This window comes from Macrotis lagotis, chromosome 3, assembly GCF_037893015.1.
Source record: "Macrotis lagotis isolate mMagLag1 chromosome 3, bilby.v1.9.chrom.fasta, whole genome shotgun sequence".
In the NCBI taxonomy this organism is placed as follows: domain Eukaryota; kingdom Metazoa; phylum Chordata; class Mammalia; order Peramelemorphia; family Peramelidae; genus Macrotis; species Macrotis lagotis.
This window is the reverse complement of record NC_133660.1, coordinates 237,035,364-237,055,174: the sequence shown is the minus strand read 5'-3', so window position 1 is coordinate 237,055,174 and position 19,811 is coordinate 237,035,364. Positions and strand designations below refer to the sequence as shown.

The following is a 19,811-nucleotide window of genomic DNA, read 5'->3' as shown; positions in this document are numbered from 1 at the left end:
CGAGGAGAGAAGAGAGAAGCAAGGAAGGGAAGAGTGAGGAGAGGACAGGAATAAGAAAAGGAGAGAAAAGAAGAAGAGAAGAGAGGAGAGAGAAATTGAGGAGAGGAAAGGAATGAGAAAAGAGGAAAGAGGAAGAGAAGAAAGGAGAGGAGAGGAAGAGGAGAGAGGAAAGGAATGAGGAGAGAACAGAAGAGGAAAGAAAAGAGGAGGACTGTCATGGTGGGCCCTTTGCCTTAGGAAAGGTCATTTGATTAGTTATAGAGAGAATGGTTTAGAGGGAGGACACCAGTTTTGAGGTCATTGCACAAGTGAAAGATGCTAAGGCCCCAGACTATGGTGATGCGAGTGAGAGGAGGGTAGATGTGAGGGAACACTATGGCAGTCCAGTAGTCAGGACTAGGAGAGAAAAGAGGAAGGAGAGAGGAAAGGAGAGGAATGAGATGGGCCTAGGGACTAGGCATGTGGTCAGGGAGCATGTAAGAAACAAGAGGGATGATGACAAGTTTAGAGTTTGGCCGACAGGGAGGATACAGGAGCCACCAGTTGGAGCTGAATAGTTGAGCAGGGCCAGGTTTAGGGAGAAGACAGTGAGTTTCCTTCGGGACTCATTGAGTTAAGGGACCAGTGGAGCACTTGTTGATGATTTCAGCTGGGCCTGGCACTCCCAAGGTCATTCTCCCCTCTTATTCTCACACACAAAGACACTACTAACATTCCCATCTGGTCTGAGTTGAGATCCAGGCTTGGGACCTCAACCAGGGCTTCCATCTCACCTTAAATCTCCCAGAGAGGTCATATCCTGGCTTAGCTGAATAATTGAAATCACTGGTGGAGGGGGAGGGGAATGATTGCCACCCTGTGTCCCTATCAATCCACAGGCTTTTATCAGACTCTGGGCTAGGCTCTGGGGATACAAATGCAATAATGATGCAGTTCCTGCTCTCAAGGAGTTTACGTTCTTCTGGGGAAATATAAAAATATTTGCAACTAAGAATGCTGGGTGTATATAAAATGAACACATAGCAATGGTTGGGTGAGGGGAATGGGGGAACTCTTATCTGAGGGGAGTCAGGGATCAAGAAAGACCTCTTGGAAAGGGAGTAGCACTTTAACTGAGTCTGGAAGGGAGGTAAGAGTGTCAAAAGGTAGAAGACAGGAGGGCATTCCTGGCATGAGGAACAGCCAAGGCAAAGGTGCAGACTCGAGAGTCATATATGTGGAACAGCAGTTGTGCCATGGTTAGAGTTATATGAAGTCAGCCTTTCTTCTTTCTCAATTCTTTGTCTACCTTTGTCTAACCATGACTCTCTCTATCTCTATAGTGTCTCTGTGCCTTTCCTCTATCCACAGACATTTGTCTCCATTCTCCTCCCTTTTCTGCCCCTTTGTCTCTACTTCACTTTCTTCTCTTTTCTCATACACATTTCTGTCTACCTCTCTCCTTCCTTATCTCCTAGAATCTTAGTTCCCTCAGCTGAAAAATAAGGGAGGTTGGTTCTAGATGGACTTGGAAAGCTAGCCCAGCTATACATCTTTTTCCTCGTTCTTTTTTTTTCTGTGTAGGATCCTCTGATTCTTCCCTGCTATTGCAATTTCTCTGCCCTCTCTGGAAGCAGAGAAAATTGTAGGGATGTGTGATGAAAGGGCAGGATCTGATTACTGGCAGAAGTGAGGATTGGGGTGGTTTCCATGATGCAAGGAAGGCCTTGGGCACCCTCAGGGGGCAAACCAGGAACTGCAGATCACTGGGGTTTGGGGAGGGGGTGTGGGAAGAAGCCAATCTCATTAAGGAATCCATTTTGGCCCCTCTCTCTGTTTGGCCCTTGCCCAATCCCTCTCCAGCACAGCCCAGATCTCTTGTCCCAACAGAATAAGCTACAGCGAACAGATCCAAAAGCAAAAGGGATGGGTGGAGAAATAAATGATATGACACTAGTGGAACAAAGCCTCAGGGTCCCTCCTTGCCATCCCAGCCCCTTTCTCCTTTAGAGGGGAATAATAGTGGCAGCAACAATATGAAGGCCAAGAGTGCCAACTGCTTCCCCACCCCTTACAGGGAGGAAGTAAAGGCCTAACCTGAGCATCCGAGGCCACGACGACTGAGAGGTCCAGAGGCCAGCAACCAGGAGGCTCAGGAAGCTCATTCTGCTTGGCCCTCGAGGGCAGAACCAGCACGAATGAATGGAAGTGGCATCGAGGCCGATTGGGGCTCCATGTAAAGAAAAGCTTCCTAACAATCAGCTGTCCTCAATATGGAATCGACTGCCTCTGAAGGTAGTAAACTCTCCCACTCTGGAGATCTTCATGGAAACACCACATGGTCGCTTTTTTAAAATTTTTTCTTTATTTTTCCATTTTATTTTATTTTTTCAATGAATAAGCATGCATTTTTCTCTCAAGTGAAATGTTCATTGAACACTTACCAGCATATAGTAGGCTCTTAAAATGATTATTCCATTCTATTCCATATATCCTCTATTGTAAAGAAAAATTCAAAATCCTTATTTAAATACACATAGCCAATTTGTCCATGTCCAAAAAAGTATATCCCATTCTGCACTCTGGGTCCATCACCTCTCATTCAGGAGAACTTATGAGGGAGGACATTCTGGACTTCCACCTTTCCCCACCCCTCCCAAAGAAATAAATCCCCAGTTTAACTGGAACAAACAATGTTGTAGATGTTGTACAAAAATAAAAATGGACCACACGCTTGTCCAAGTGCCTTCCATTTCTGAAATTCCTCCAATCTATAAGTTCCCTAACTTGAGAGAAAACTGTATGGTATAAAGAAAAGAAGATTTAGGGTGGACCTCATTTCCATCTTCCAGAACTTTCAAAGCTGCACCATAGTAGAGTGAGTGGGCTGTCTCAGGAGGTAGTGAGCTCCCCATCACTAAAAACTTCAAGCAGAGGTTTGATGACCCCTTGTTGAGGATGTCAAATAAGAGGAACAGGGAGAGAGTTCTGGACTTGAAATGAGGAAGACAAGATCAACTCCAGCTGCAAATACTAGTTGTCTGACTCTGAGAAAGTTATTTAACCCCTGTTTGCCTCAGTTTCCTCATCTCTAAAATGAGAATAATAATAATAATAATACCTACCTCACAGGGTTGTTGTGAGTATCTAATGATGTAAGTACTTTGCAAACCTTAAAGTTACAGGTGATAGCAGCAGCAGCAGCAGCAGCAGCAGTACTAGTAGTAGTAGTAGTAGTAGTAGTAGTAGTAGTAGTAGTAGTAGTAGTAGTAACAGTGGCCATTGTGATGGAGGTAGAGGTAGCAGTAGTGATAATGGTAGTGATAGTGATAGTGATAGTGATAGTGATAGTGATAGTGATAGTGATAGTGGTAATGATAGTGATAGTGATAGTGATAGTGATAGTGATGATAATGATAGTGATAGTGTAGTGGTAGTGATTGTGATGATAGTGATAGTGATAGTTGGAGTTGGTAGTTGGTAGTGGTAGTAGTAATAGTAATAGTAATAATTCATATTTGGTTTGGAGTATCTTCCTATGAGGTCTCTCTTTTAGAGGATAATATGATTAAAATGTGGAATATGGCAAAAATCAGAGAACCTGATTGCTCCAAACAGTATGACTTTGGGAAGGGAAGGGAAATAAAAAATTATTTAGAACCTCATATAAACCATTTTGCTAAACAATTTACAAATATTATCTCATTTGAATCCCCTACAGCCCTTCAAGGTAGAACTATTGTATAGTTAAGGAAATTGGGGTAGATGGAGGTAAAGTAACTTGCCCAGAGTCATATAGCTTGTGAGTATCTGAAACTAGATTAGAACTCAGGTCTTCCTGTCTCCAGGCCCAGTAGACTTTACCATTATGCCATTAGAAGCCTCAATTTTCTCATCTGTCTGATGAAGATAATACCCACCTGCAAGCTTTTTATCTTTTTTTGTGGTGTCAATAGATGGCACATCTTGATGAAACCCCAAAATTCAAGCAATGGTTCAGAGTCCAGCTGAGTCCATCTTGGGAACTGACTCTGTACTATAGATCCTATTCTCCTCCTGAGTCAACTCAGACTGTAGGCTAGGTTTCCCTTATAGGCCCTTCCTAGTCATATATATTTGCTGAAGTCTTATATGAGTTCTGGGCTGTAGCTCCCAATCTCAATAGACCAGGAACTACTAGCAAATTCTTTTAGTTTCAAAACCTTGACTATCCATATTCTGTTGAGAGAAACCTCAGTAGATGCACCTTGTGAAAGAGATCTGGAGATTTTGATGGGTTAAGCCAGTTATATAGCATGGTGGTCAAAACACACACACACACACACACACACACACACACACACACACACACACAAACTAAATCTAAACAAAACCTGCTCTATCTTAGACTGTGTTGATAGAGTCATAGTATGTAGAATGAGGGGCATAACAGGACTGCTTCTGCCTCCCAACTTGCTCAGACCAAATCTCGATTACTGTGCTTGGTTCTGGGCACCCATTTTTAGGAAACATATGAATAGACTGGAGTATAACCAGAGGAAGGCAACCGGAGTGAGATAACAATAATAACAATAATAATAATATCATCAGAGTGAGATAACAATAATATCATATATATATATGATGTTTTCAGTTTACAAAACCCTTTCCCATATATATTATATTATTTTGAGTATATACGAATTTGTATACATACATATATAATTTTATAATATATGTGCATATATACAATATATGTGTGTATATGTGTGTGTGTGTGTGTTCTCCTTTGATTCTCATAACAATCCTAGAAGGTAGGAATTATTATTGCTCCCATTTTACAGTTGAGGAAATTAAGGCTAAAAAATGATTAAGTGGTTTGCCCAGGGTCTTCCTGACTTCAAGTCCATTGACTTGACTTATTTCTAGGACTGGAGACCATGTAATACAAGAATCATTTGAAGGAAATGGGAAAGTTTAGCCCAAAGAACAGAAGACTTGGGTGGGTGGGGGGGGAACAGCATCAGAATTGTCTTTTAAGAATCTGAAAGGTTGTCATATGGACGAGAAACCAGTCTTATTCCTCACAACACCAAAGGACAAAAGCAGTAGATGTAAGGTACAGATTGCAACTCACTATGATGAGAAACTTCCTGATAATTAGAAGTACCCAAGGGGCAATGCAACATCATAGAAAAACCACTGAATTTGGAAGTCAGAGATCTAAATGATGCCTTATCTGCTGTTCATTACTTGTTTAATCTTGGATGATCACTTAACCTTTCTGGAACTGAAAAATAAGGGCAGTGATCCCAAAGATTCCTCCTCTGAACCATGGGACATCCTATCTCTGTAGAGGAGATTCCTGTATTACCAGGGAAGCTGGACCAGAAAGATCCCTTCTGATCCTGCCCTAAAATTCTGGGATTAAATCAGACATCCCACCTTGGGGCATTTGTGGGACTATACCAGAAAAACTATAACCCCAAAAGACATTTTGGTCTAGGTCAAGAGATGGAAGAAAGTGTCTGACCAAACTTTGCTCCCACCTGGGGGACCAGGGAATGGAGGGTAGTAACTTGGGAATGAGCAAGGGTCACCTTGATTACCATCCTATGTATATGGATCCATACCCCTCCTCTATCCACAGGTGTTCCCATGCTGTCCGTCCACCCCAAGGGGAAACAGAAAGGCTGTGCTGGCTGTAATCGGAAGATCAAGGACCGCTATCTCCTAAAGGCCCTAGACAAGTATTGGCATGAGGACTGTCTGAAGTGTGCCTGCTGTGACTGCCGGCTGGGAGAGGTGGGCTCTACGCTCTACACCAAGGCCAACCTCATTCTGTGTCGCCGAGACTACCTGAGGTAGGGAGGGACCAGGGCAGGGACAGGAAGGTCACCTGGGGAAGGGAGGACAACTGGATTTCACAGAATCGTGGGGTCTTCTATTTCTCTCTGACTGTCCCTTCTGGCCAGGTAAGGCCAGGTACAGGGAGGGAAAGCACAGAACTCACCCATTCATTTGGTACAGCAAGTTCTCCAGAGATTTCTTGGTCAGCTATTCAGTCACCGAGCATTTATGAAGCACCTACTCTATGCACTTGTTCAGCTAGTTCTCCGGTGGCTCATTGGTCATTTATTGTCACTAAGCACTTATTGTCTACTTTGTGCCAGACTTAAAGTCCTAGAGATACAAAAAAAGATGGCAGAAAACATCCCTTGCTCTCAAACTCACCTTCTAAATGGGAAAAATTATTGGAAAACATCTATAAATTAGAGATAATTTCAGAGGACAGGCATTAGCAGTGAGGAGGGAAGATAAGGGGTGGGGTGGGGGACAGGATTCTGGAAAGGTCCCTTGAAGAAGGTGAATTTGAGATGAATCTTGAGGGAAGCTTAGAAAGCCAGGAGTCAGCAGTGAGGAAGGAGAGCCTTCCAGATCTGAGGGGCAGTCAGTGAAAAGCTATGAAGTTGAAGCCAAAGGACATCCTGTGTGAAAAACACATTATTGAATCATCATCTAACCTCATCCTGATAATACTAGCTAATATTTATATAGCACTTGCTATGTGCTAGGGACTGGGCTAACTGCTCTCCAAGGATCTCATTTGATCTATAATACCTGTTGTTATTATACTCATTTTACAGATGAGAAAATGGAGTCAAATTTTAAGTGACTTGCCCAGGTTCGCACTAATAGTAATTGTCTGAAGCCAGAATCACATATTCCCCTCCATAAACTGATGAACCCCGCCCCAATATCCCAACTCTTCCCTGCCCTTCATTAGTACCACAAGCCTCTCACTATTCATCACAAACCCCTACTTGTCATGGTGGAAAGAGTCCTGGATTCCAAGTCAACAGACCTAGCCTCAATTCCCAGATCTCCCACTCACCCATGTGAAACTGGGCACATTTCTTCATTTTTCTTGGCCTCACCTTTCTCATTTCTAAAATGGGTCAGCTAAGCTAGACAAATTCTCAGACTTCTCCCAGGTAAAATCCACGATCCCAGGAACTCTGCATAGCCTCTCCAGTGATATCCCTATAGCCAATCACTTGTGTCTGATCCTCCTATGCCATGATTTCCAGTTCTCTCTCTCTCCCCTCTCTGCTCTTCTCTCTCTGTCTCTCTGTTTTTGTCTCTGTCTGTCTGTCTGTCTGTCCCTCTCTCTCTCATTCTCTCTCTAGGTCACCCGTTCAGTTCTAAGTTCACTACTCTAGAGGTAAGTGAGTCAGTCAATTAGCATTTTCAAGCCCTATCAGAACCTTAGGAATACAAATACCATTAGAAAAACAACATCTGCCCTCAAGAGGCTTACATTTTTGAAGGAAGACACATAGAAAGAACCTGAAAAGGATGAGGGACGAAGGTCCCTCTATCATGCTGAGGCATGGTAGAAATCATCTGCAAGGGCAGTGTGGATAGGAATGAAGTCAGAAGATAGTGAGGCTACTTCCATCATTGTGGATACTTTTGGGGTTCAGTCATTTCATTCACATTGAACTTTTTGGGACCCTATTTAGGGTCATTCTTGGTTAAGTTACTAGAATAGTTTGCCATTTCCTTCTCCAACTCATTTTACAGATCAGGAAACTGAAGCAAACAAGTTAAGTGGCTTGTCCACCATCAGAAAGCTAATAATCATCTGAGGCAATCATCTTGACCAAAGATTCACCACTCTATCCACTGCACCACCTAGTTGCAATTGTGGCCCATATACCTCTCTAAATGGAGCCTAACACATTTCTAGCTTTTCCAGCTGCTCCATAAGTCCTAATTAGCCTGTAGTCCACTAAAATGACTGTGTCCATGTCATACCAACTGTTGTCTAACCATGACTCCTCTCTTCTTGCCCAGTTGATTTCTTATACCACAATGTAGGACTTTACATTTATTCCCTATTACGTTGTACTTTGTAATCTTGTATTACATTGTGCCTTGTCGTCCTTCTTGCCTAGGGAGATCTTGGGGGCAGTTGGTCATCCCTCTTCCCAGGTCCTGATCTCTCACACCTCTAAACCTAGAACTCGGCTAAGTGGAGGTTCTTCTTCATTGAGTGGGCCAATTGTTTCTTTCCTTCTCATCCTCCCCAGTGGCCCCATGCCTACCCTCAGCCCTTAGAACTGAAGCCACATTCAGGGCTGCTCTCCCTTCTCCGCTTTAATTTGGGCCACTTCTGACATCACCAAGCCGGTGGAGCCAGACCAGCTGAATTTTAGTGTGTCTATAAACCAAGGAAAATTGTCCTTGGCTCAGCTCCTGCATTTAGATTGGCTGTCGACAATGGGGATGGTGAAATTCAGGGGAAGAACCATTAACCGTAATTACCACCACAGGCTAAGGGTTTAATTGTGCTCCATTTTCAATCTTGGGGCCGCTGCCGCCACCTTATTTACAAGCTGCTTCTCTCCGGGAGCTCCATAAGGAGGAAGATTTACACGGGCACTCTGTGCTTTTAAGTTCCTGTTCCTTTGGGGGAGGAGAGAGAGAGAGAGAGAGAGAGAGAGAGAGAGAGAGAGAGAGAGAGAGAGAGAGAGAGAGAGAGAGAGAGAGTCAGAGACAGAGAGACAGATGGAGGAAGGCCTAAGTGAGTGAAAAAAAAGGGTCACCAAGGGTGGAAAGGGTTGGGGAGAAATCTTACATCTCTTGTGGAGGGTGAGACTTATCCCTGCTCTCTAAGCACAAACATTTATTTTTCATAGAATGCCACATTTAGGAAAGACTTTAGAACAGAGACTATTAAAGTTGGAAGAGACCTTAGAATACAGAATATCAGAGCTGGGAAGGACCTTAGAATAGGGAATGTTAAAATTGGAAGGGACTTTAGAACGTAGCATGTCAAGAGCTGAAAAGGACCTTAGAATATGGTATGTCAGAGCTGGGAGCGACCTTAGAACACAGAATGTCAGAGACAGGAAAGGTTTTAGAATGTGATTCTGTCACAGGTGGGAAGGCCTCAGCACAGCGCTTCAGAGTTGGGAAGGATTTTAGAATACAGAATGTCAGAGTTGAGAGGGATCTTAGGACACAGAATGCAGAAAGTCAGAGGAGGAAGTGATATTGAATCCCAGAGTTCTTTAATTGACACCCATGGCTTTTTTAAAACTATTTTTGCAATCAATCACATTTCAATATAGTTGGTTTCTTTTATTAAGTTTTATTTTATGAATTTTAAAACTCTATCCTTAAGAAGGGGTCCATAAGCTTTAACAGTCTGCCATGATGTGAAAAAGATGAAAAACTCCTGATCTAATCCAAATCCTTCATTTTACAGATAAGGAAACTGAGATTCAAGGAAAGAAGGTCATTGACCAAGATCACAGAAGGGGTTCCCTTCAGAGCTAGGGCATGAGGCAGGGCCCTTGTCTCTCTAGAAGGTGCTCTGTAGGCACTCCTCCACAGTGGAGCCAGACTGAGGCCCAGTGAGTTTGATGTCTCAGGGGACTGGAGTCAGGCTGTCACCATGAATTGGACCCCTGCACAGGCCCAGCCATAAGCCTAAGCCAGGAATCTTATGCAAACACCCCAACCGTTTGCCACAGGGCTTTCCCTCAGACCGTGACAGGGGGACAGGTGACCGGCGGGTTGAATGGGCGGGGGAGGGTGGGCTGCCAGCCCTGCCGCCTAAGCTGACTGTTTAGTTAAGTGAACATCTGTCCCAGCTTCCCCAGCTCTCATTTGAAGACTCCCCGCATTTGGAAAAGGGAAGAAAGGGCCTGTTTGGACACGCAGATGCCGTGGGGGCCCTTTGTCCCGGCTAATCTGGAGAGTAGGCCCCAGCACCAGGCCCTGATGAATAATGGATCCAAACAGGCCAGAGCCTGGCATTGAAGGGGACAAATCCGGGATTAAGTCCATCCCCAGCCTCAACGAGCAGGCTTCACTGACTCAGCCCAAATTTGTCAAAAAGGAGCCAAGACCAATCTTTGCCCCCTCACCAAAAGTGTTGTGGGGAAGAACTCAGAAAGAATTCTGGAAGCTGGATGGACCAGCAGAAACCTTAACTTAAGACAACACTCATAGACAGGAAGGGGATGGAGAGAGGTGAACCATTCCACAGGTCCCCGTGGCCACTGAGGAAATTTAGAGTCCTCACAGGTCCCCTCCAGCTGAAGATGACCTAAGCCTGGCTGATACTCCGAACAGAATTGATTCTGGCCTACTAGAACAAAGGCAGTACTGAAAGAGTAGGTCTAGGGTCAGGAGCAACTTAGGCTCAAATACTTTTTCCAGTACTTGCTAGGTGTGTGACCCTAGGCAAATCATCTAACTTCCTGACAAATCATTTAACCTCCATTTACTCATCTGTCTAATGGGAATAATAATATCTACTTACCTACCTACCTACTTGGGGCAGCTAAGTGACACCAGGTGATACTAGATAATGCAGCAGGCTTGGAATCAGCAAGTCCAGAGTTAAAATCCACCTCAAACACTTACTATCAGTGTGACCCTTAGCAAGTCACTTTACCCTTTTTGCCTCAGTTTCTTCATCCGTAAAATGATCTGAAGAAGGAAATGGTAAATCACTTCAAGATTCTTTTTTCCAAATGACTAAACAAGAACTACAACATCATTCCCCTTTGTTTCTAAATCTCTCTACTCACCTCATACTACAACTCTGTGAGATGGACAGTACTGATGTTTTTATTCCCATTTTAGAGAGAAGGAAAGAGGCATGCTAGCCAGGGAAAGAGAGAGGGTTGGAACCCAAGATTCCAAATCCAACCTTCTCACTATAACATGTTTACTCTGTTCTATTCTTAGTTGGATTTGCACAACCTTTCTAAGTCCCATTCCTCTTCCTTGGACTTGGGTCCCTACTGGCCTGAAAAGTCCTTGACAAGGTCCCTTAAAAATATTACCAACTCTATTTTGGGAATGTCCCTTACCTTCTCCTCTAGATCAAAGGATCATTTGTGATGAAATGGAAGGAAAGACCATACATGGTCAGCTTTGTGTTCACAGCCTCACCCTGGTAGGGACAGGTCTGATGACCCCTGGCCGGAGGTCTAGCACTGTTCACAGCACCAAGGTCTAACCACAATAGCCAGCTCAGGAAATATTGATGTCAGAGCTGGGAGGGACTTTAGAACTTAAGACATTGTATGTCAGAGCTGGGAAGAACCTTGGAACTTAAGACATTGGAACATAAGACATTGAATGTCAAAGCTAGGAGGGACCTTAGAACTTAAGACATTTGAATGTCAGAGCTGGGAAGGGACCTTAGAATATCAAATCTCATGAGTAGAGGAGACTAGAGAACATAGAATGTGAGACATCATCTAACTAAACCCATCCTTTTACAGATTGGGAAGCAAGACTTGAGAAGTCATTTGCCCAAAATCAAATAACAGGTCCCCTACCTCTCCCAGAACAGGGCTCTTTTCTTCACCATGCCTCTGAGTAGGGGCTGGATTTATATCATGAATTTTGCCTCTATTCTTGCCAGCAGTTAACCTTTCAGATAGTGTGAGCCAGGGTCTGCATTACTTCCCCAGGCAAGCCAGGGGTGGGTGATGTCTCTCTACTCTTAGCTCCGGGTGAACTCAGAGACCCTACTGGCCTGGGCCAAGACTCAGATGACCCAGAGGAGGGAGCCAGTTTGGCAGAGGGGGAAAAAGACACTAGAAGTTAGAAGACTTAAGTCCTTATTCCTGTTTAATATGTGCTTTGAGATGTGTAATTTCCCTGGTCTGGGCTTCAAGTTCGCAGGTTAAATAGAATGGGAAAATTGGACCAGAATCTCTAGACCTGGGATAAATATTAGAGTATAAGTAACTTCCTTTTTATTTTATTTTTATTTTATGTGTTTAAGGCCATTGTTCTGCAAAAGGGTCCATGGTTTCACCATGGTGCCAAAGGGTAACCTAAAAGGTTAAGAACCCCCCTGAACCAAATATCTTTAGGAGTCCTCCCAGGCCTGGGATCTTCTGCCTAGCCAGGACTTTTGCCTGCCTGGGGCATCTCCTTCAGGCTGTAGGAATATTCAGAGGATGCTGCAGAGAACAAGAGATGAAGATGGCGCCTGTCCATCCCCGGCTCTCCTGGGACCTCCCCATCCCACCACCCTGCAGCGGTCAGCAAGATGGAGGCTAGGCTGCCTCAGCCTGGTGCAGTGCTGGAGTTGATACTGCTAATTATACTTAATTAGCCCTTCCTCCATTTAATTAAAATGGCTCCTAATGAATGTGCTTTCTTGGCAGGCTCTTTGGCACCACGGGGAATTGCGCTGCCTGTAGCAAGCTGATCCCGGCCTTTGAGATGGTGATGCGGGCCCGGGACAACGTCTACCATTTGGACTGCTTTGCCTGCCAGCTCTGCAATCAGAGGTGAGGATGGGCCCCCTGTGCCTCAGGTGGGGAGCCCACCTCAAGCCTCCTCCCGAGGCAAGCCCAGAGGGCCTTAGAATTATGGGGACCCTCAGAACAGGCCCAACCCCCCATTTTATAGGGGAGGAAGATGGAGCTTCAGAAAAGGGAATTTGCTTGGCCAAAGTACTATAAGTAACTGGGCCAAATTTGGAATCTTAACTCCAAAGGGTTCCTTCTATTCCATCGATCAATCAATCAACCTATCACCAGGTATTTATTGTGTGCCATGCACTGGAGATAGCCAGACAGATATAAACAAAGCTTTATTAAATCCTTACTAAGGGTCAGCCATTGTGGCAAGCAGTAGAGATAAGCAAAAAGGACAGACCCTGTTCTCAAATGTCTTACATTCCCATTATTGGACAATATGAAAAAATAGGGTGTTGGAAAATATGAAGAGGGAGTATCCTCCTGAGGGGCCGGGGTGAGAAGATTGGGCAGTGATGTGGCTCCCAGCAAGACAAGGGGCTCCTTTGTCAGATCCTGGGGGAGCCAGGGTGGAGTCCAGGCTTCCAATGGCTATTAAAGTGCCATTGTGAAGAGATGGTAGAAAGAAGGGAGAGCCCGGCTGTCTAAAACAAAGAAACATCACAGATGCGGAAGCCTGGAATCTCAGACTTGGAAGGGGCCCTAGAAGTTACACAGTCCAGCTCATACCTGAACAGGAATCCCCACAATAATATCTTTGTCAAGTTTTCTGCTTGAAGCTCTCCAGCAATGGGGAACTCACTACTTCGTGAGACACTGCATTTCCATTTTGGATGAACTCCATTAGATTTTCCTTTTATCAAACCCAAATCTGTCTTGGGAAGTTTTCCACCCATTCTTCTTCTCTAGGACAGTCCTTCAGAAATTTGAAATTAGCTCTTACTCACACCACATCCCCCCCAAGTCTTCTCTTATCCAGGCTAAACATCTCCCATTCTTTGATTGCATGGTCTCCATTTGCTTCATTTTTCTGGTCTCCCATTCCAGGCTCTCAATTTTCTTTTCTCAAATATGGCACCAAGAACTGAACTCAAGACTCTAGGAGTGGTCTAAGTAGAGGACAGTGGGTAGATACCTCCCCTGCTTCTGTTAATGCAGCTTTTTTATATTTCTAATAATAAGAGCAGAGAGAGAGAGAGAGAGAGAAACAGTTCAAAAGAGATGTAGAAATAGAAAGCCCCCAGATTGGAACAAAAGCAGTGAAACTGGCAGTCAGACAGTTCTTCCCTTGGTTTTCCCATCTACAAAATGAACACAACCTCACGGGGTTAGGATTTATGAGGATCAAATAAGAAAGAAAAAGGACTTGGAGCAGGATAGAGGGTGAAGGGGAATCTGGGTAGGCTTCTTGACAGAGATGCCATTTGAACTAAAGCTTAAAGAATGAGGAGGTTTTGACCTTAAAGAGCAAGAGAGAGAATTCTAGCCTGGAGATGTATTCTATAAATGAGGAACCTCTATCTTGTCTTGGATTCCCTACAGATCAGAGGAAAGGACAGGTTCCATTAGGGAAACATGATCAGAGCTTCAGAGCTGGAAAAGGACCTTGAAGATTTAATCCATATCCCTTATTTTAAAGGAGAGGAAACTGAGTGCTAGAGGGGTTTGCCAAACAGAGTCGAAATTTTATTTCAAGTCCTCTCACTCCAGGTCCAAGACCCAAGAGGCCTCCAGTGATCATACTTCTACCTTTCCCTTGGCTTTTCTCTCTCCCTTTGCCTTGGGATTTTGATATTTATTATAGTCCAAAGGGCGCTTTAGAGATCAACTGATCCAAAGCCCTTCTTCCCCCGTGCCCCTTTCCACCCTCATTTTTGACAGATGAAGAGACTGAAGCCCAGAGAGGGAGAGGGACTTTCCTGAGGTCACACAGCACAAATCAAGGACAGAGAGGGCAATGGACCTCAGACCTCCTGCTTCCCAAGTCTGGGCTTTTGGAGAGGGTGGGGTGGGAGAAGATGGACACTCCTTCCCTAGCATCCAGAGAGAGAGAGAGAGAGAAGGGCCAGTGGTTGTTTTAACAAGAGGGAGGGGGGCAGGGGTCCTCTCAAGTGTACATAGCCTTGGGCAAGGCGGGTCCCTGGCCAGCTCAGTGGCCTGCTGGCCTTGATCTCTGGATGGGGCTGTCGCGCCATCTAGCGGCCAGTCTGGAAGCAGGCTCGGAGAGTTCTCAGCAGGAGTTAGGCTCCCAGGATGATGTGCAGGCTCTGTTTGGATCTCTGGGGGCCAGGCAGAGAGGATCTGGGACAGGGACCGGAGGTTAGAGGGGTCACATCCTGAAATGCCCGGAGGACTTCATTAGAGCCTTCAATATGCCCTAGAAAAGGGTTCTGAGGGCAAAACCTTGGGGCAGAGAGAAGGAGAGAGTAGCCCAGAGCCATAGAAAGATCCAGGAACTTGGGAGTAAGGAGAAAGGGGCACTAGGATGCTTACTAGCATATGCACAGGCTTACAGCTGAAGAAAGATCGCTAAGGTCATATATTCAAATCTTGACTAGGATGCTTACTATCTGTGGGGCTTGGTTCCAGTCACTCATTCAGCTTAGGCTTCAGTTTCCTTGCCTCAGTCTCTTCCAGCATTGTTCCAGCACTAAACTGATGATCCTCGATGCTTGTCTCTGAGCCTCAGTTTCCCCATCTGCAAAATGAAGGGAATCAGGCAGGATAGTTTCTGTGGTCCAGCATAGTTCCCCATTCGCCATTTTCTCAGATCTTTCCCAGCTCTGAATTCAGAGCTAGGGTCTGCATTACTTCCCCAGGCAAGCCAGGGGTGGGTGATGTCTCTCTACTCTTAGCTCTGGGTGAACTCAGAGACCCTACTGGCCTGGGCCAAGACTCAGATGACCCAGAGGAGGGAGCCAGTTTGGCAGAGGGGGAAAAAGACACTAGAAGCAGAGAGAATAAGCAGAATCAGAAAGCTGCCACACTGACCGTGAGTTGTCTTCATTTCCATGGTTGAGTTCCAGTCCCTATTTGCTACTCTATGACCTACCTTAAACTCACCAGATCACCCTAGAGAAGGGTGGAGAGGACCAAGGCCAGTCCCCTTCTGTCCCCCCCCAAATCCTTGACCTTGCTGCTGGGAGAACAATGAAGTGGGAAGTGTCCACCCCCAACCCAAGCTCAGACGATTAGAGAAGGGAGGGGAGGATGAGGCCAGCTCAGAGGGGTCCCCAGTCTTTTCTCACTCCCCAGTTTCAATTAGTCAACATTTCTTAAGCTTGCCTTGAAAGCCAGGTCCTTCTCAATTTCTCCCATCCTTTTCTTGAGTTGCAGAAATACATATGAGGAAAGATGAGGTGAGGGAGGGAGGGAAAGAGGCAGGAGAAAGAAAAAGGGATTGGGGCTCAAAATCTATGAAAAATATCCCACTCTGAATTGCTGGTATGCAGGAGTAGATGAGAGTAATTCCCCACTCCTAGGAAGGCTGGGGACATGAAGGGAACAAGAAATATGAGCATAAACAGGACCAAGAAAGGGCTGAGGAACCAATACCATGCCGCTGTGAGAAATCCTAGAACTTAGAATATCAGGGCTGGAAGAGACATTAATTGATAGAATGGGGAGTTAGAAGAGGACCTAGAATCTGTAACATCACAGCTGTGTGACCTTAAAATACAGAATTTTAGGTCTGGGCCTTAAAGCATAGAATATCACACTACAGACTTAGAACGCAGAATGTAAAATTCCTCTCTTCTTCCTAGCCTAGCCACTGCTTATTCTAATACATCTCTCTCTCTCTCTCTCTCTCTCTCTCTCTCTCTCTCTCTCTCTCTAAAGCCGTGGGCAGTGAAGTTTCCTAAATGAAATGCAAGGCCTTGTATTTTAGGGAAAGTTTTAGAATAAGAGTTCTCATATTGGACTATAGGGACAAGGAAAATCAAGACTTTGGAGGGGACCTGGGAGAAAAGACCTTAGCTAAGACCTAGATCTGGACAAGTATCTCAGGAAGAGGTAGTCTTCTTCCTGGCCCTGAAGAATTTATGCCTGACCCAAGAGGAAAAAAAAGTCTTTGTAACCTTTGAGTCAACCAGTCTCAAAGCCAGATGTCCCTAAGGGGCTCCTGAGAAAATCAGATTAGTGGCTAGAAGTGTTATTTTCCTAAAATTAATGGAGAACTCTTCTTCTGAGTGAGCATTTCAAGGTGAGACAAAATGGCAACCCCAACCAAGGGCATGCACTTCCAGAAGAACGAACTGCAGAGCCACAGAGAAATTCTAATACTTCTCTGAGCCTCACCTTCTTCATCCATGAAATGGAGATAAAAAATTGAACTATCCTTTTCACTGAGCTGTTGTGAGCCAAGAGCTTTGGAAACCTTAAAGCATTAGAGAAGTGACATTATTATTTCTTTTCATTCATTTATCTGTACATATCCAATGAATGTCTGGATTTTCTGTATGACTGTCTATTTTTCCACATTGACAAGCTAAACATAAGCCCAGAGGAAGGTGGCTGAAATGGAGGGATCACTGAAGGCCATACCAAGAAGGAAATGATTGAAGAATGTATAACCTGAAGAAGAAAAGACTTGGGGTGGGGGGGAGATTGGATGAATGCAGGAAGCTGGAAGGCTGTCATGTAGAGAAAGCTGTCCCTTGTTGGGGGTGGGGCAGAAGCAGGTATAATGGAAGTTACAGGGAGACAGATTTTGCTCAAGAGAAGGAAGAACATCCTCTCACGAACAGCTGCCCCGAAATGAGTTGGGAGTCTCTCAGTGGAGACCGGGTCACCATTTGTTAGGGGACTGTAGAATTCTAACTAGGGTGACTTCTAAAGGCCCTTCCTGAGATTCTGTGATTTGGTGATCACCTCACTGAGGCAGAGAAGGAAACTCTCTCCAGGTGGAGCCATTCCTGGGTCTGGAAGACAAAAATGTGAATTGTTGGCAAAAGTCTGGTTCAGGAGAGACAACATTATCAATATTAATAATGAATTAATTAATTTTTTTTATTGATTTGGGGTTTTTTTGGCAAGGCAGTGGGGGTTAAGTGACTTGCCCAAGGTCACACTGCTAGGTAATTATTAAGTGTCTGAGGTCACATTTGAACTCAGGTCCTCCTGACTCTACAACTGGTGCTTTATCCACTGCACCACCGAACTACCTCCACATATCCTGATTTTCAAAAAAAGGGAATGGACAGGAGTCTTCCTAGAATGGATTGGTAGGAGCTTAACAATTCTGGACTAAAATTTGAGTGATAGCAAAGAGATGCTTTGTGATTATCTGCAAGATGAAACAGTGATCACAAAGAAACCAAGATGGCTCCATCTGGAGAAGATCATTTCAGACCAACCTCATTCCTCTTTTGACTTTCTTTAGTTCAAAAGAATACCCTAACATACTGTTTATTTAGACTTTAGAAAAACACATGATAGTCTCTCACATTACTCTTGAGGGCAAACCAAAGCAATGAAAGCGAGATAATGGTTCAGTTTCATGGATACAGAACTAGTTGGAAGAGTTGGTTCCAATAAGTGGTCATTCAATTGCTCAGTGTTCTTGGAAATGCGACTTGAGTGGAATACCCCAGAGATGACAGACAGTGTCTTAAATTATTTTGAAAGGTTAGAACATTTGAATAAAAATATAATAATATGCAATTCAATAGAGACAAATGTAGTACACTAAGGCTCAAAAATTTCACAAATATAAATGGGGAGGTGTGGTTCTAGAACACTTTCTCTGAAAAAAGATCTGGAGTTTTCAGTGGACCACAAATTCAATTTGTCAATTCATAGTATATATTCACTATGTGGTCAGAAATATGTAATCAGAAAAACCAATAGCATATCAGATTGTGTTGAGGCACAGAGTGTGTAAGTCAAGGGAGGTAATAGTAATCCTCAGTCTTATTAGAACATCTAGAGTTCAGTTCTGGGTACCCACATTTTGGGAAGAACATTAAAAAACACTCAGAGGAAGGTGACAGATATGAAAAAGTGATTAGAGATCATTCCTTATAAATATTAGTTGAAGGAACTGGGAATATTTACCTTGAAGAAGAGAAGATTGGCAAGAGGATAAAGGGAGAAATTCATGCTGTCTTCAAATATTTGTGGCAGAGGGGTGAGCTTTATTCATTTTGGCCTTAGTGGGATAACTGAAGGGCAATGGGTGGAAGTCAAATAAAGACAGATATAAAACTGACGTAAGGAAAAACACCCTAACATTAGAGCTATCCAAAAGGAAAGTGGACCGCCTTGGAAGATCGTATGTTCCCCTTGACCAGAGAGCTTCAAGCAAAAGCCTTAGATAAACACTCTTCAAGGACATTGTTGGACTGGACAACCTCTAAGGGCCCTTCTAACTGTGAGATTTGGTCATTCTGTGGGTCAGAGAGTAACAAGATCCAACCCTAAACTCTAGGCCTTGTGAATCATGGAGAGACTTCCAGGGCATTCTGGAATTCTCCCAGGGCTGCCCCTCTCCATGTTCCAATCCTTCCCTTTACTTCCTGGGCTTAGCACCATTTGAGTAGATGGCAGTCATGGGATTCTGAAACCATTATATGTAAATCCTATTGGAAATGGAATATATTGAACTAACCAGTCAAACCTAAACACACACACACACACACACACACACACACACACACACACACACACCACATATACACACATCTTTTTGCACATGGGTAAACTGAAGCCCAAAGAGGAACGATGACTTGCCCAAGGTCATACAAGGAGTTGAGGTAGAGTTGGTTCAAAAACCCAGAGTCACTGCTTCCCAGCCACGTACTCAGCTATTCCCAGATTTCTTTCTTCATCTCACTTTTTTTTTCTCTCTTTCTGTCTCTCTGTCTCTCTCTCGGCTGTTCCAGATTTTGCGTGGGAGACAAATTTTTCCTGAAAAACAACATGATCTTGTGTCAGATGGACTATGAGGAGGGGCAGCTGAATGGAAGTTTTGAATCACAGGTTCAGTAACCCCATCCCTTCACCTGTTTGGGGGCCCTGGGCCACACCCTAATGGGCAGTTCACCAGCCTGCTTTGGCTGCAACGAAGGGGCCAGCCATTGACCTGGCTTGGGCTGCCCATGATATTTTTTAAATTTTCCATCCACAGAGGGACCCTTCCCTCTATGGTCCCATGCCATCCTCGCCTGGCACCACCAAGCAGTTACAGGTGTAGATGTGCGGTTGTGCCCTTGTTCCTGAGCACTGCCTTGCCTTTCCCCACCTCACCTACCTAGTCTGTGTGTGAGTCTCTGGGGGCCAGGCAGGGCCTGTACAGCCTGTCTTCTGTATATAAACCGGAACATTTATTTTATGAGAAATGTAATGCAATTTTATTACTGGTGTGAATTAAAAAAAGTATGAATGTTTCCTGGGGAGACTCCCTGTGGTTTATTTGGAGGTGGAGATGAAAACCAACTCCACCCAAAAATACTCTAAAATAATAATAATAATAATAAAAAATAACAACTCATACTTACATTTTACAAGTCACATTCCTGCAATATTTCCCATCTGATCCAATATCTT

The 19,811-nt window shown here is 44.3% G+C and overlaps 1 protein-coding gene across 1 annotated transcript; it reads left to right on the top strand.

The window, feature by feature from the left end:
• Positions 1 to 2,061: 2,061 nt before the first annotated feature.
• On the top strand, positions 2,062 to 19,591 carry LMO1 (LIM domain only 1). The gene is made up of 4 exons (XM_074227556.1): positions 2,062 to 2,274; positions 5,609 to 5,822; positions 12,168 to 12,293; positions 19,148 to 19,591. The coding sequence occupies exons 1-4, from the start codon at positions 2,253 to 2,255 to the stop codon at positions 19,251 to 19,253; spliced, it is 468 nt and encodes a 155-aa protein (XP_074083657.1). The 5' UTR covers positions 2,062 to 2,252; the 3' UTR covers positions 19,254 to 19,591.
• The last annotated feature ends 220 nt before the right edge of the window (positions 19,592 to 19,811 follow it).